Genomic DNA, 13,642 nt, shown 5'->3' on the forward strand with positions numbered 1-13,642 from the left:
TGTACCCGAGTATCATTTGTACAGGGGTGGGCGGCATCAGAAGCTGGGAGAGGCACAATGTGCCCTTGAGCAAGGCACTTCACCCTCATTTTCTCCAGGGGCGCCGTACTACTATGGCTGACCATGTAAAACAACACTTTTCACTGCACCTATCCGGTGAATGTGACAAAAAATAAAAGTGACACTGGGTTCAAGGACGCAGAATTTTTGCCAGCGGGAAGCTGAATTCTTGCCAGCAAGCTATTGATCATCCTTTACACGTGCCAAGGAGAAAAGGAGATGGCCAGGGAGGGACCATCTCCTGAATGGAGAGAGAGAAAAAGGGAGGGAGGGCGCAAGAGAGGGAGGAATAGCAGAAGTTCAGAAAGGGAGGGCGTGAGGGAGGGATAGAAGGCAGAGGACTAAAGTGTGGCCTAGGCTCTGACTTAGCATGCTACATTTGTAGCCATTTCTATACAATTGTAGTCTGCTACATTTAGTCACATAGCATTCCATGAATACAAACGGATTTGATTGATAACTGGCTCACCTGTCGCCGGGCTTGAACTCGCGGGAGAACTTGGTCCTCTTCTTCTTGTGCTTCCTCTTCAGGTTGCGGATGGACAGAGGGATGCTCTTCTTCCTGTTCAGGCCCCCCAGACCCCCGCTCTGCGACGACGCCGTGCTGCTGGCCGACGACGTCAGCGACAAGGTGTCATCAGTGTCCTCCGCCCCCGCCTCGTCATCTGCGTCCTGCTCCGCTGGCTCGGGCCATGGGTCAGAGGAGTGAGGAGCGCACAGGGTCAAGGGCTGGAGGGCGTGGTTGGGGCCGTTGTTGGGGTGGTGAGGGCGGGGGAGGGCGGTATGGTCAGTGGAGTCTGGGTGGGTGTTGTCAGGCTTGAGGTCACCTGGGTGTGAGGGGGGAGAGGACACGGGTGATGGTCGTTGAGTTGGTTTTACATGTATAATTGATTAGTGGTATAAGCAGTGACTTGGAACTGAGCAAAGCATAAAGAATATATTTTAATTGTGGGGCGAACTACCCTGCACAAGGTGTGCAGTTATCAGATGGCCAGTTATCAGGTGTAGACTGTATGGAGCTAAAATTATTCTACAATTGGAGTTTGTGCTCGTCATCTGTTTAAGTGAGGATATCTGCCAAAAAATGACAAGGCAACATTTCTGATGACCAGACATAAATCAAAATCAGCATGTACCGTAAAAGCTGTCCGTCTTGTCGGTGGAGTGCTGGTTTGCTCCTTGTGTCTCTGCACTCTCACTGGTCTTCTTCCCTAACGACTCCTTCTTGAACATTCTTTTCAACTGCAGGAAGGACATTGTCATAGGACACAGATAATACGAACCATGGCAAACACAGTTGTTAGTGCATGCAACGAGGGAAGAAAGTTGGATACATGGAGTATCTCTGCAAAGAGAGGCAACATTGTTACCAATTGTTTCACACAAAATGGGGACAGGCACGCACAATACCAGTCAAGAGTTTGGACACCTACTCATTCAAGGGTGTTTATTTTTACAATTTCCTACATTGTAGAATAGTGAAGACCTCAAAACTATGAAATAACACATGGAATCATGTAGTAACCAATTTTTTTTTTAAGTGTTCAAATCAACATATATTTTACATTTGAGATTCTTCACTTCCCTTTGCTTTGATGACAGCTTTGCACACTCTTGGCGCTCTCAAAACCAGCTTCACCTGGAATGCTTTTCCAACAGTCTTGAAGGAGTTCCCACATATGCTGAGCACTTGTTGGCTGCTTTTCACTCTGCGGTCCAACTCATCCCAAACCATCTCAATTGGGATGAGGTCAGGTGAGCTGATGCAGCACTCCATCACTCTCATTCTTGGTAAAATACCTCTTACACAGCCTGGAAGTGTGTTTGGTCATTGGCCTGTTAAAAAAACAAATGGTCCCACTAAGCGCAAACCAGATGGGATGGCATACCGCTGCAGAATGCCGTGGTATCCATGCTGGTTAAGTGTCCTTTGAATTCTAAATAAATCAGAGACAGTGTCAACAGCAAATCAAAGCACCCCCAAACCACCTCCTCCATGCTTCACGGTGGGAACCACACATGCAGAGATCCTCCGTTCACCTACTCTGCGTCTCACAAAGACACAGCAGTTGGAACCAAAAATCTCAAATTTGGACAGACCAAAAGGACAGATTTTCACCGATCTAATGTCCATTGGTCGTGTTTCTTGGTACAAGCAAGTCTCTTATTGGTGTCCTTTAGTAGTGGTTTCTTTTCAGTAATTCGACCATGAAGGTCTTATTCACAGTCTCCGTTACTTGAACTGAAGTATTTATTTGGGCTGCAATCTGAGGTGCAGTTAACTAATGAACTTATCCTCTGGGTCTTCCTTTCTTGTGGCGGTCCTCATGAGAGCCAGTTTCATCATAGCGCTTGATGGTTTTTGCGACTGCACTTGAAGAAACTTTCAAAGTTCTTGAAATGTTCCAGATTGACTTACTTTCATGTCTTAAAGTAACAGACTGTCGTTTCAACCTTGGTATTTTACCAAATAGGGCTATCTTCTGTATACCACCCCTACCTTGTCACAAAACAACTGATTGGCTCAAGGCACACCTGTTAATTGAAATGCATTCCAGGTGACTACCTCATGAAGCTGTTTGGGAGAATGCCAAGAGTGTGCAACGCTGTCATCAAGGCAAAGGGTGGCTACTTTGAATCTCAAATATATTTTAATTTGTTTAACATGTTTTTGGTTACAACACGATTCCATATGTGTTATTTCATAGTTTTGATGTCGTCACTATTATTCTACAATATAGAAAATAGTTAAAATAAAGAAAAACCCATGAATTAGTAGGTGTGTCTGGACTTTGACTGGTACTGTATATATAGAAACATTTCCTCTCCATTTCCTTCTCACTCACACACCTTCCTGGCTACGGGGTCCTCTGGGAGTCCGGGGGCCCCGTCGGGCCACTCACAGGTGATGTGTGTGGTGTCTCCCTTGGCTGGGAACACGTACAGGGCCCTCTCCCCCAGCTGCCTCTGGGTGTGGTCGTAGTAGCCCAGACGCTTCACTCTGGATCAGAACACACGTATGGGGGGAGTGTGTTAATAGAAGGGTCATTGAAGCAAAATAATGGGTGTGTGCTGGGGATGAGCATCTTTCCATCTAGATACATGTGCTACATGATACACATTCATTACTTCTATTAGCCCATACAAATGCATTGAATAACAGATTCACTACATGGAACAAAAAAAAGTGTCTGTCCTATAGCAGAAATAAGAAATATGAGGAAACATGTATTTGTTTTTACATGCATTTAACCCCTTATTTTTGGCACCTAACAGTCTGAGTCCTGTCCAAGCCGTAAAAGTGACAAATTGTATTTGGCCTTACTGCTATAAGCCCATATTAACACATTTTTGGCACTGACAGTTTCCATATACACTACCGTTGAAAGGTTTGGGGTCACTTAGAAATGTCCTTTCATTTTAAAAGGCTAATTGATGATTAGAAAAACTTTTTTGCATTTATGTTAAAACAGCTGAATACTGTTCTGATTAAAAAGCAATCAAATTGGCCTTCTTTAGACAAGTTGAGTATCTGGAGCATCAGCATTTGTGGGTTTGATTACATTTGTGGGTGCGATTATAATTGCAAAAGGGTTTTCTAACGCTCAATTAGTCTTTGAAAATGAGAAACTTGGATTAGCTAACACAACGTGCCATTGGAACACAGAAGTGATGGTTGCTGATAATCGGCCTCTGTATGCCTATGTAGATATCCCATAAAATAGTTTGCAGTTTCCAGCTACAATAGTCCATTTACAACATTAGCAATGTCTACACTGTATTTCTGATCAATCTGATGTTATTTTAAATGGAAAAAAACTTTTGAACGGTAGTGTATTCTTCCATCCATTTTTTCAACTCGTACCGGGGAACCTTTAGACAAGTCTTGAGACCTGTGGACGTCGTAGAGCAAAACAACCGACATGTACGTGTTCATGAGAATCTCACCTTTCCACAGAGGCCTCTTATTAGTGTGGTTACCCATACTGATCAGACGCTATAGACAGAAATTGGCAGATGGGCTGAACCGACTTCAGACGAGTCCCAAGTTGCTTGTGGGGGTCGTAGAGCAAATAATTCGGACACTTCAGATGACATTGTGAGAAGACCGATTTTCAGATGTCGAACACCGCTCTAGCGCTGTCAACTTTAACCGTGGATGAGGAAGTAGTGGATTGAGACGCATCCAATGCAGATCTCAACCTTAAAAACGGACAGATTTTTAAAATGGGGATATTTTTATTAAGCTAAACAGATTTCCGCGGGGGCATGGACAGCGACCTTAGGGGGTCAATATAGCACATCTTTGAATACCAGCCCATCTCAAAAGCGAATGGTTGTGACCATTTGGAACTTCACTGAGAAAAGCTGCTCTTTCTCCAGCGCAGACCTTAGGCTTACAGTGCAGCTCGCAGAAAACGAACGCGGTCCTTGTATGAAATTACAACTTCACCCTGTTCATGTAAACATCCAATTAAGACATGAATGCAAGTGTGAGGTGTGATTGTGAGGTGTGTATATAAATAATGTGAGTCAACCAGAAATAGACTGCTCATACGCTGTATATCTATAAAATGGAAAACTGCAGCCTCTGTGCTCCCAAGTGTGGATGGATGGTAGAACGACTCTACGAATACAGGACTCTAGAGTGCGATCATTTTACTCGCATATGCGGCAAAATATTTGCTGTGCTACCTGGAATTCTGAAGTACCAGCGCACCTAGAAAAATTAAGGATTCTAGCTTTAATATCTCAAATATTTGTCATTATGCTACTAAAGTTCTTTGTGTGCGCCTACATTTGTCAACTTAGGCACACACACACGTGCTCTTGTAAAAAAAAAAGGTCAGCGTAGAGAATTGAAATGAACAGACAAACGGGGTGCAGTTCAGTACCTGCAGAGGTTCTCCTGGGAGATGGTAGACGGAGGGGGGTAGACGCTGTCCGTGCCCTTGGGGGAGTAACTCTTGGTGATCCACGTCACCTTCAGCTCCGCCACCTGGACCTATGGGGGGGAGGGGGGAGGGGGGGGGGGGGGGGGTGTCACATGAAAACACAGATGAGCATTTAGAGCAGTGACATCACACGTACTTCAGCAGCTAAGCCTATTATTAGGTGGTAAGGTATGTGGGTCAGTAAAAAACAGGAAAACTCAGGGCCCAAGTTATTGCCTGTGAATAATGTACTACTATAAAATGCGCAAATTGCCATCATACCTCTTCGACCACCACCCTGAACTTGCTCTTCTTGCGGAGTACGGGCTTGACCCCGGAGAGCCACTGGACATTGGAGAAGACTTTGGCCGGCCCGATCAGCACCTGGCCTGGGTAGAAACCATAGGTCTCGTCGAAGAAAAGACCCTACCAACCAGGGAGGAGATGCATCTCACTAACACACAGAGGCAGTTTCCCTTAACCAGTCCATTTGAGAATCTAAAAAAGCTCTAAGATATCCTGCTGCTCATTGGTCGTTTCAACAAGTGATAAGAGAACATAGCTAGTACTTAACAAGGTTGTGTGTTTTTTGTTTTTTTTAAATAAGAAAAAGTAGACACGGTTGTGTTGTTTCTGAAAAAACAGCCAAAGTGTTACAGGAGTCACACCTAGGTATATCCCCAGTCAACGCCCAACAGTTTCCGATTAATATTGGACGCACGCCACCTGCTACCTTAAACAAGATTAAGGTCGATGCCTTTTAAACTCAATTTTCAAAAATCGGTTTCCTAAACTGACCTCGGCTCAAATGGAATTGACCCCCAGCCCTGTTACAAAGTATTACACCACTACCTATGGTCAATAAGGAGGAATAGGAAGCGCAAGGCTGTGAGCAGCAAGTTCATTTCAGTTGCTTCCACCTAGCCAGCCTTAGCAGATCAGTAAAGTGCAGTGGACGAGGGCAGACGGCTACGTTTTCACACAACAAAAAAACGCAGCTCGTGGCATTTCACCTACCGAGTCACTGACGTGCGGACAGACGTCGTACAGCTTGGCTCCGTCCTCCACATTCATGGAACACCTGCAGTGGTAGAGAGAAGTTGAGGCAAAGCATGAAGCAGACAGATGTAAATGAAACCGTTTTGAATTGACAGATTTTGTACCTGGCTCCATTGGACAGCTTGAGGATGATGTGGTTGGTCAGGTCGTACACCTTCCCCAGCCAGAAGTCGTAGGCTATGTAGTCCCCATACATGAAGGACTAGCAGGGGACACGCATGAAACAAATGATTGAAACAAAGACATTGATGTGGTACGCATACAGTGCCAGTCAAAAGTTCAGACACACTCATTCCCAGGTTTTTCTTTATTTGTACTATTTTCTACATTGTAGAATAATAGTGAAGACATCAGAACTCTGAAATAACACATATGGAATCATGTAGTAACCAAAATATATTTTATATTTGAAATTCTTCAAAGTAGCCATCTGATGCTGCCACTCTCCTTCTTGGTCAAATAGCCCTTACACAGCCTGGAGGTGTGTTTATGGTCATTGTCCTGTTGAAAAACAAATAGTCCCTCTAAGCACAAACCAGATGGGATGGAGTATCGTTGCAGAATGCTGTTGTAGCCATGCTGGGTAAGTATGCCTTGATTTCTAAATTAAATCAGGCAGTGTCACCAGCAAAGCACCCCCACACCTCCATTCTTCACGGTGGGAACCACACATGCAGAGATCATCCGTTCACCTACTCTGCGTCTCACAAAGACATGGCGGTTAGAACCATAAATCTCAAATTTGCACTCATCAGACCAAAGGACAGATTTCCACCAGGTCTAATGTCTATTGCCTGTGTTTCTTGGCCCAAAAATGTCTCTTATTATTGGTGTTCTTTAGTAGTGGTTTCTTTGCAGCAATTCAACCATGAAGGCCTAATTCACACAGTCTCCTCTGAACACTTGATGTTGTGATGTGTCTGTTACTTGAACTCTGAAGCATTTATTTGGGCTGCAATTTCTGAGGCTGGTAACTAATGAACCTATCCTCTGCAGCAGAGGTAACTCTGGGTCTTCCTTTCCTGTGGCGGTCCTCATGAGAGCCAGTTTCTCATAACGCTTAATGGTTTTTGCGACTGCATTGACTGACCTTCATTTCATAAAGTAATGATGGACTGTTGTTTCTCTTTGCTTATTTGACCTGTTCTTGCCATAATTTGAACTTGGTCTTTAACCAAATAAGACCATCATCTGTATACCACCCATACCTTGTCACAACACAACTGATTGGCTCAAATGCATTAAGGAGGAAAGAAATTCCACAAATGTACTTTTAACAAGGCACACACCTGTTAAATTAAATGCATTCTAGGTCACCCTTATCTCATGAAGCTGGTTGAGAGAATGCCAAGAGTGTGCAAAGCTGTCATCAAGGCAAAGGGTGGCTACTTTGAAGAATCTCAAACATAAAATATATTTAGATTTGTTTAACACTTTTTTGGTTACTGCATGATTGTGTCATTTCATAGTTTTGATGTCATTATTCTACAATGTAGAAAACAATATTTAAAAAATAAAGAAAAACCCTGGGATGAGTAGGTGTGTCCAAACTTTTGACTCGTACTATGTATCTCTTTGCCAAAGAATAAAGGAGTAAATTATGGACCACCTTACAGGCATAGGCTACCACAGGAGATACTCGAGAAGGACAAGACAATTGAATAGTCTAATTAAATGAGTATTTATAAGCAAAGGGTTCATTCAAATAGAAATCCTAACAAGAACAAATTAATTTGATAAATCACATGGAAATGCTTCTATCTTGCAACTTCTCTGTGGACATAGGGTGCTCAAGAGAACATTATGGCATCTGTTTTTTTCTTACCCAGATGTGATGTAGGTCTTTACTGTTGACAGGGTAAAGGACACAGTTGGTCCCCACTAGTTTTACAGCACACTCGATGTCGATGTTGGTCACGATGCCACACTGGTTGTCCTGGAAACCACAACCGCAAACAAGACAAGGGTTACCATATCACCGTCGCCCTACGCTCTATCCAAAGACAACGCACCAATTTGTGTCGGTGCGTTCTCAATAATACCACCTAGGGACAGGTGTTGGATATTAGCTTAAGATACACCTACGCTAAAATGTTTACTCAATATATCAGTGTGCTTGCATCAGTCCGCATCTTAACAAAGATGGCAGGTAAGAGCTTTCTAAAAAAAGCATGTTAGCACATTCTACATCAAACACCGCAGTCTGGACAGTCATCCTGTGTTGGTACACTAGTCATGTAGTGTGTCATCAGCTAACACAGTGTAGTGATACGACAGGAGAGGGAGCTCGGCTTACGTTAGAATTCATCCGCCGCACAATGTCTCGGATAACGATGGATCGATCTATAAGTTTCAGCTGCAACAGAGGGTGGAGAAAAGAGGGGGGGGGGGGGGGGGGGGGGGGGGAGTGAGATGAGAACATCATAGAATACATAGACAAGACCGACAACTCAAGTGGTCTAATTTCAGGGGTCATTTTAGCATCTTGGTGGCAGCTGGGATGCCACTGGGTGCCGGTTACCAACCCAATCATCTCATCTGAACACAGTCTTTGACTGCTTCCTGACAACAATAGTGATATGGCAGCAGTGAGGTAGCCTGTGCCAAATACTAGTCAACCTTTTCCAAACCACAATAAGCAGTGTCTGTAGGGCGCTGCACATAATCCCACCTATGCCAAAATATACATACAACACCTTAGCTGACAGAACACTAGTGTCTTAAGAAAGTATTCAGACCCCTCGACTTTTTCCACATTTGTTACGTTACAGCCTTATTCTAAAATGTATTAATGTCCCCCCCCCGGCAATCAATCTACACACAATAACCCATAACAACAAAGCAAAAACATGTTATACATTTTTGCAAATTTGTCATTAAAAACACATAAATCACATTTACATAAGTATTCAGACCCTTTACTCTGGTATTTTGTTGAAGCACCTTTGGCAGTGATTACTGCCTCGAATCCTCTTAGGTATGACGCTACAAGCTTGACCCCTGTATTTTAAGAGTTTCTCCCATTCTTCTCTGCAGATCCTCTCAAGTGCAGGTTGGATGGGGAGCGTCGCTGCACAGCTATTTTCAGGTGTCTCCAGAGATGTTCGATCGGGTTCACGTCCGGCCTCTGGCTGGGCCACTCAAGAACATTCAGAGACTTGTCCCGAAGACACTCCTGCATTGTCTTGGCTATGCGCTTAGGGTCATTGTCCTGTTGGAAGGTGAACCTTCATCCCAGTCTGAGGTCCTGAGCGCTCAAGGATCTCTCGGTGCTTTGCTCAGTTCATCTTTCCCTCAATCCTGACTAGTCTCCCGGTCCCTGCCATTGATGCTGCCAGGTTTCTTCCAGACGTGACGCTTGGCATTCAGGCCAAAGATCACAATCTTGGTTTCATCAGACCAGAGAATCTTGTTTCACATGGTCTGAGAGTCATTAGGTGACTTTTGGCAAACTCATTGCAGGCTGTCATGTGCCTTTTACTGAGGAGTGGCTTCCATCTGGCCACTCTACCATAAAGGCCTGATTGGTGGAGTGCTGCAAAGATGGATAACCTTCCAGAAGGACAACCATCTCCAAAGTGGAACTCTGGAGTTCTGTCAGAGTGACCATCGGGTTCTTGGTCAGCTCCCTGTCTCAGTGTTCTACAGATAATTCCTTCAACACCATGGCTTGGTTTTTGCTGTGACATGCACCGTCAACTGTGGGACCTCATATAGACAGGTGTGTGCCTTTCCAAATCAAGTTATAGGAACATCAAGGATTTTAAAAAAGGATGCACCTGAGCTCAACTGAGTCTCATAAGAAAGTGTCTGAATACTTATGTAATGTAACAAAATTGTGAAATAGTCATGTCACCATGTATGTAAAGTCAGCAAAAATAGAAACGTCCTCTTACTGTCAACTGCGTTTATGGAAATATATTTGTATGAACATAAGATTCAACAACTGAGACAAACTGAACAAGTTCCACAGACATGTGACTGACAGAAATGGAATGTGTCTCTGAACAAAGGAGGGGGGGGGGGTCAAAATCAAAAGTAACAGTTGTAACAAGGATGACTCCTTGCTGTCCCCAGTCCAACAGGCTGTGCTGCTGCTCCAGTTTCAACTGTTCTACCTGTGGCTATGGAATCTGTTCACCGGACGTGCTACCTGTCCCAGACCCATTATTTGACCATTGGCCATGTTCTGTTATAATCTCCACCCGGCACAGCCAGAAGAGGACCCCTCATAGGTGGTTCCTCTCTTGGTTTCTTCCTAGGTTTTGGCCTTTCTAAGGAGTTTTTCCTAGCCAACGTGCTTCAACACCTACATTGCTTGCGGTTTGGGGTTTTAGGCTGGGTTTCTGTACAGCACTGAGATATCAGCTGATGTACGAAGGGCTATATACATAAATTTGATTCGATTTTTATTTGAACAGTCAGTATCTGGTGTGGCCACCAGCTACATTAAGTACTTCAGTGCATCTCCTCCTCATGGACTGCACAAGATATGCCAGTTCTTGCTGTGAGATGTTACCCCGCTCTTCCACCAAGGAACCTGCAAGTTCCTGGACATTTCTGGGGGGGGGGGGGGGGGGGGGGGACAGCCCTAGCCCTCACCCTCCGATCCAACAGGTCCCAGATGTGCTCAATGGGATTGAGATCCGGGCTCTTCGCTGGCCATGGCAGAACACTGACATTCCTGTCTTGCAGGAAATCATGCACAGAACGAGCAGTATGGCTGGTGGCATTGTCATGCTGGAGGGTCATGTCAGGATGAGCCTGTAGGAAGGGTATCACATGAGGGAGGTAACGCACAGCATTGAGATTGCCTGCAATGACAACAAGCTCAGTCCGATGATGCTGTGACACACAGCCCCAGACCATGACGGACCCTCCACCTCCAAATCGATCCCGCTCCAGAGTACAGGCCTCGGTGTAACGCTCATTCCTTCGACGATAAACGCAAATCCGGCCATCATCCCTGGTGAGACAAAACCGCGGCTCGTCAGTGAAGAGCACTTTTTGCCAGTCCTGTCCGGTCAAGCTACAGTGGGCCCATAGGGGACTTTGTTGCCAGTGATGTCTGGTGAGGACCTGCCTTACAACAGGCCTACAAGCCCTCTGTCCGCAATAGGCTGAGAGAGGCTGGACTGTCTGAGCACTGACGGAGGGATTGTGTGTTCCTGGTGTAACTCGGGCAGTTGTTGCCATCCTGTACATGTCCCGCAGGTGTGATGTTTGAATGCACCGATCCTGTGCAGGCATTGTTACACTTGTCCTCGCAGTGGCAGACCACAATCAGCTGTCTGTCCTGTCTCCCTGTAGTGCCGTCTAAGGCGTCTCACAGTACGGACATTGCAATTTATTGCCCTGGCCATATCTGCATTCCTCATGCCTCCTTGAAGCATGCCTAAGGCAAGTTCACACAGATGAGCAGGGACCCGGGGCATCTTTCTTGTGGTGTTTTTCAGAGTCAGTAGAAAGGCCTCTTTAGTGTCCTAAGTTTTCATAACTGTGACCTTAATTGCCTACCGTCTGTAAGCTGTTAGTGTCTTAACGACCGCTCCACAGATGCATGTTCATTAAATGTTTATGGTTCATTGAACAAGCATGGGAAACTGTGTTTAAACCCTTTACAATGAAGATCTGTGAAGTTATTTGGATTTTTACAAATTATCTTTGAAAGGCCAGGTCCTGAAAATAAGACTTTTTTTGTTGTTGCTTAGTTTAGTACACGGTATGATATTCGACTTTGACCGCAACTTCACCCTGCCTGGTCTCGCTCATCCGAATGACACACAAGGTCGTACAGAGACAATGCACTGAGTTTATTCAGGGATCTCTGGGGAAGCGGGGATAAGAGCATCCGAGTAGAAGATCAACATTTGCATGTCAGAGGGTTCAGTTCAGTCTCACTCTCGGCGCACACACACAGAACTGGGAAAATACTGTTGGAATGATGCCCTTGATGCCTTTGTTAATCTACAAAACATCCCAGTGAATAAAATACCAAAATGAAACGCCCAAATAGCGCCACTGCAGCAGGAAAGTGGCAGTTTAAGAGAGGCACTACTAATTATAAATGATCTATATACCCTGGCAGCCCTATGTACTGCAATAGCCTAATAATAGGTTGGTGGGTAGATAATGGGATAGACCGATGGATGAATGAAGGAATTGGTATAGAGGGAAATTACTAAAAGAAATCAGAATTTACTGGGTGGAAGTCATCAACGAGTGAATGGAGAAAGGAGGATAAATAGGGTTGGGACTGACTGGGTAAGGCTGTAGCTGGGTCTTGTCTAGATGAGATCCATTTTTTTTGCAAATTTGACAAAATATATATTTAAGCATTTTCGCTAACCTAATCCTCCTAACCTGCTGCTTAAGTTCACCGAAAAGTCAGTTGGCAAAAGCTGCAACTCTTCTAGACAAAACCCAATAATTCATAGGATGACTGGGAATCCCTGTGCCTCCAAGCACCATTCTCCTGTTAACACACTTGGTGAGATAAAATGTTCAGAATGTTGCGGGAGAATTGTAATGAATAGAGGACAGACTCCTTGAAAAGACAACCGTTCGTATCTGTTCTACTCCATACATTTCTGAAACAGACAATAACTTTAAAAACAGATTCCCAATAAGATAAAAGTAACTCAGAATAGCCTTTACAGTCCGTTTCCTCACAGTTTGAGCTATAATTTAGGCATATCTATAATCATCCACCACGTTGATGCGGTAGACGAACAGGCCTGGGGAATGGGAATTACACACAGGAAAACAAACAGACCACGCAACAGACCCACTCGAGAGTCAAATCAGCATCATTGCGGTCTATTCCATTTTCCACGTGATGACACGTACTGTTCTCAAAATGTGGGGAGACAGACAGAGCGCTCTTCAAAGGCAAGAGGCATTCAGTAAGCCAGGGATAGGCTAGCGGTGGGGTGGCAACATGCTCCATAATACTAAATCAGTGTAATGTGGCTAACACTAGTAGCGTCAATCTGCTCCTTCTAATGGGTGGCAGCTGCCAGCCGGATGCCATCACCTACAATAGAATTCTGGAGGAGAGAGGGAGGCAGGACGAGAGATGATTAGGAGGAGGAAGAGATGAGAGAAAATTAGGAGGGAGGACGTGTGGTTATGAAATGGAAGGGAAGGGTACGAGTGTGTGTTAGCCAAAATTGGACATTACGGAGATTTTTAAAAAAGCAATTACTCTTGTATTCCTGTATCTCTTGTACACACAAACACCACAATCTGATTGGGCTAGGCCAGCTGCAGCTATCTCCATGTTTTCAGGCTCTGCTGTCTGGACTATAACCTTACTCCTGTAAATTGTGGGGCGAGGAGGAGGCGGGCAAGATAGGATCGACGCTCCATTTACACACAACTCCGTCTTAGTAGTCACACCAGTCCCAGTGTAGAGACTGGACACACTCATGCATGCACACTTACACAAACACAGATAGGCCTACACTGAAGCATGCGCACACAGTCCCCTGAGTGTGTTTAGTGATTCTAACTCTGCCATGGAGAAGAGGGGTCGGGGCAGCCTGCGGATGCAGCAACTGTCTCGCTGCGTAGGAACCATGAGGCTA

At 44.8% G+C, this 13,642-nt stretch overlaps 1 protein-coding gene across 2 annotated transcripts in view; it reads right to left on the reverse strand.

Annotated features, from left to right (window-relative positions):
- LOC110485950 ((E3-independent) E2 ubiquitin-conjugating enzyme UBE2O) overlaps positions 1 to 13,642 on the reverse strand; it is a 43,231-nt gene that overhangs the window by 18,592 nt on the left and 10,997 nt on the right. For both annotated transcript variants that reach the window (XM_036940620.1, XM_036940621.1), the window contains exons 2-10: positions 8,350 to 8,409; positions 7,879 to 7,989; positions 6,158 to 6,255; positions 6,012 to 6,075; positions 5,277 to 5,420; positions 4,956 to 5,065; positions 2,911 to 3,061; positions 1,197 to 1,302; positions 530 to 887 (exon numbers count right to left, since the gene is read on the reverse strand). In XM_036940620.1, coding sequence (XP_036796515.1) covers positions 530 to 887; positions 1,197 to 1,302; positions 2,911 to 3,061; positions 4,956 to 5,065; positions 5,277 to 5,420; positions 6,012 to 6,075; positions 6,158 to 6,255; positions 7,879 to 7,989; positions 8,350 to 8,409 — 1,202 coding nt within the window. The remainder of the gene's footprint in view (positions 1 to 529; positions 888 to 1,196; positions 1,303 to 2,910; positions 3,062 to 4,955; positions 5,066 to 5,276; positions 5,421 to 6,011; positions 6,076 to 6,157; positions 6,256 to 7,878; positions 7,990 to 8,349; positions 8,410 to 13,642) is intronic.

This window comes from Oncorhynchus mykiss, chromosome 13 (assembly GCF_013265735.2).
Source record: "Oncorhynchus mykiss isolate Arlee chromosome 13, USDA_OmykA_1.1, whole genome shotgun sequence".
Taxonomy (NCBI): domain Eukaryota; kingdom Metazoa; phylum Chordata; class Actinopteri; order Salmoniformes; family Salmonidae; genus Oncorhynchus; species Oncorhynchus mykiss.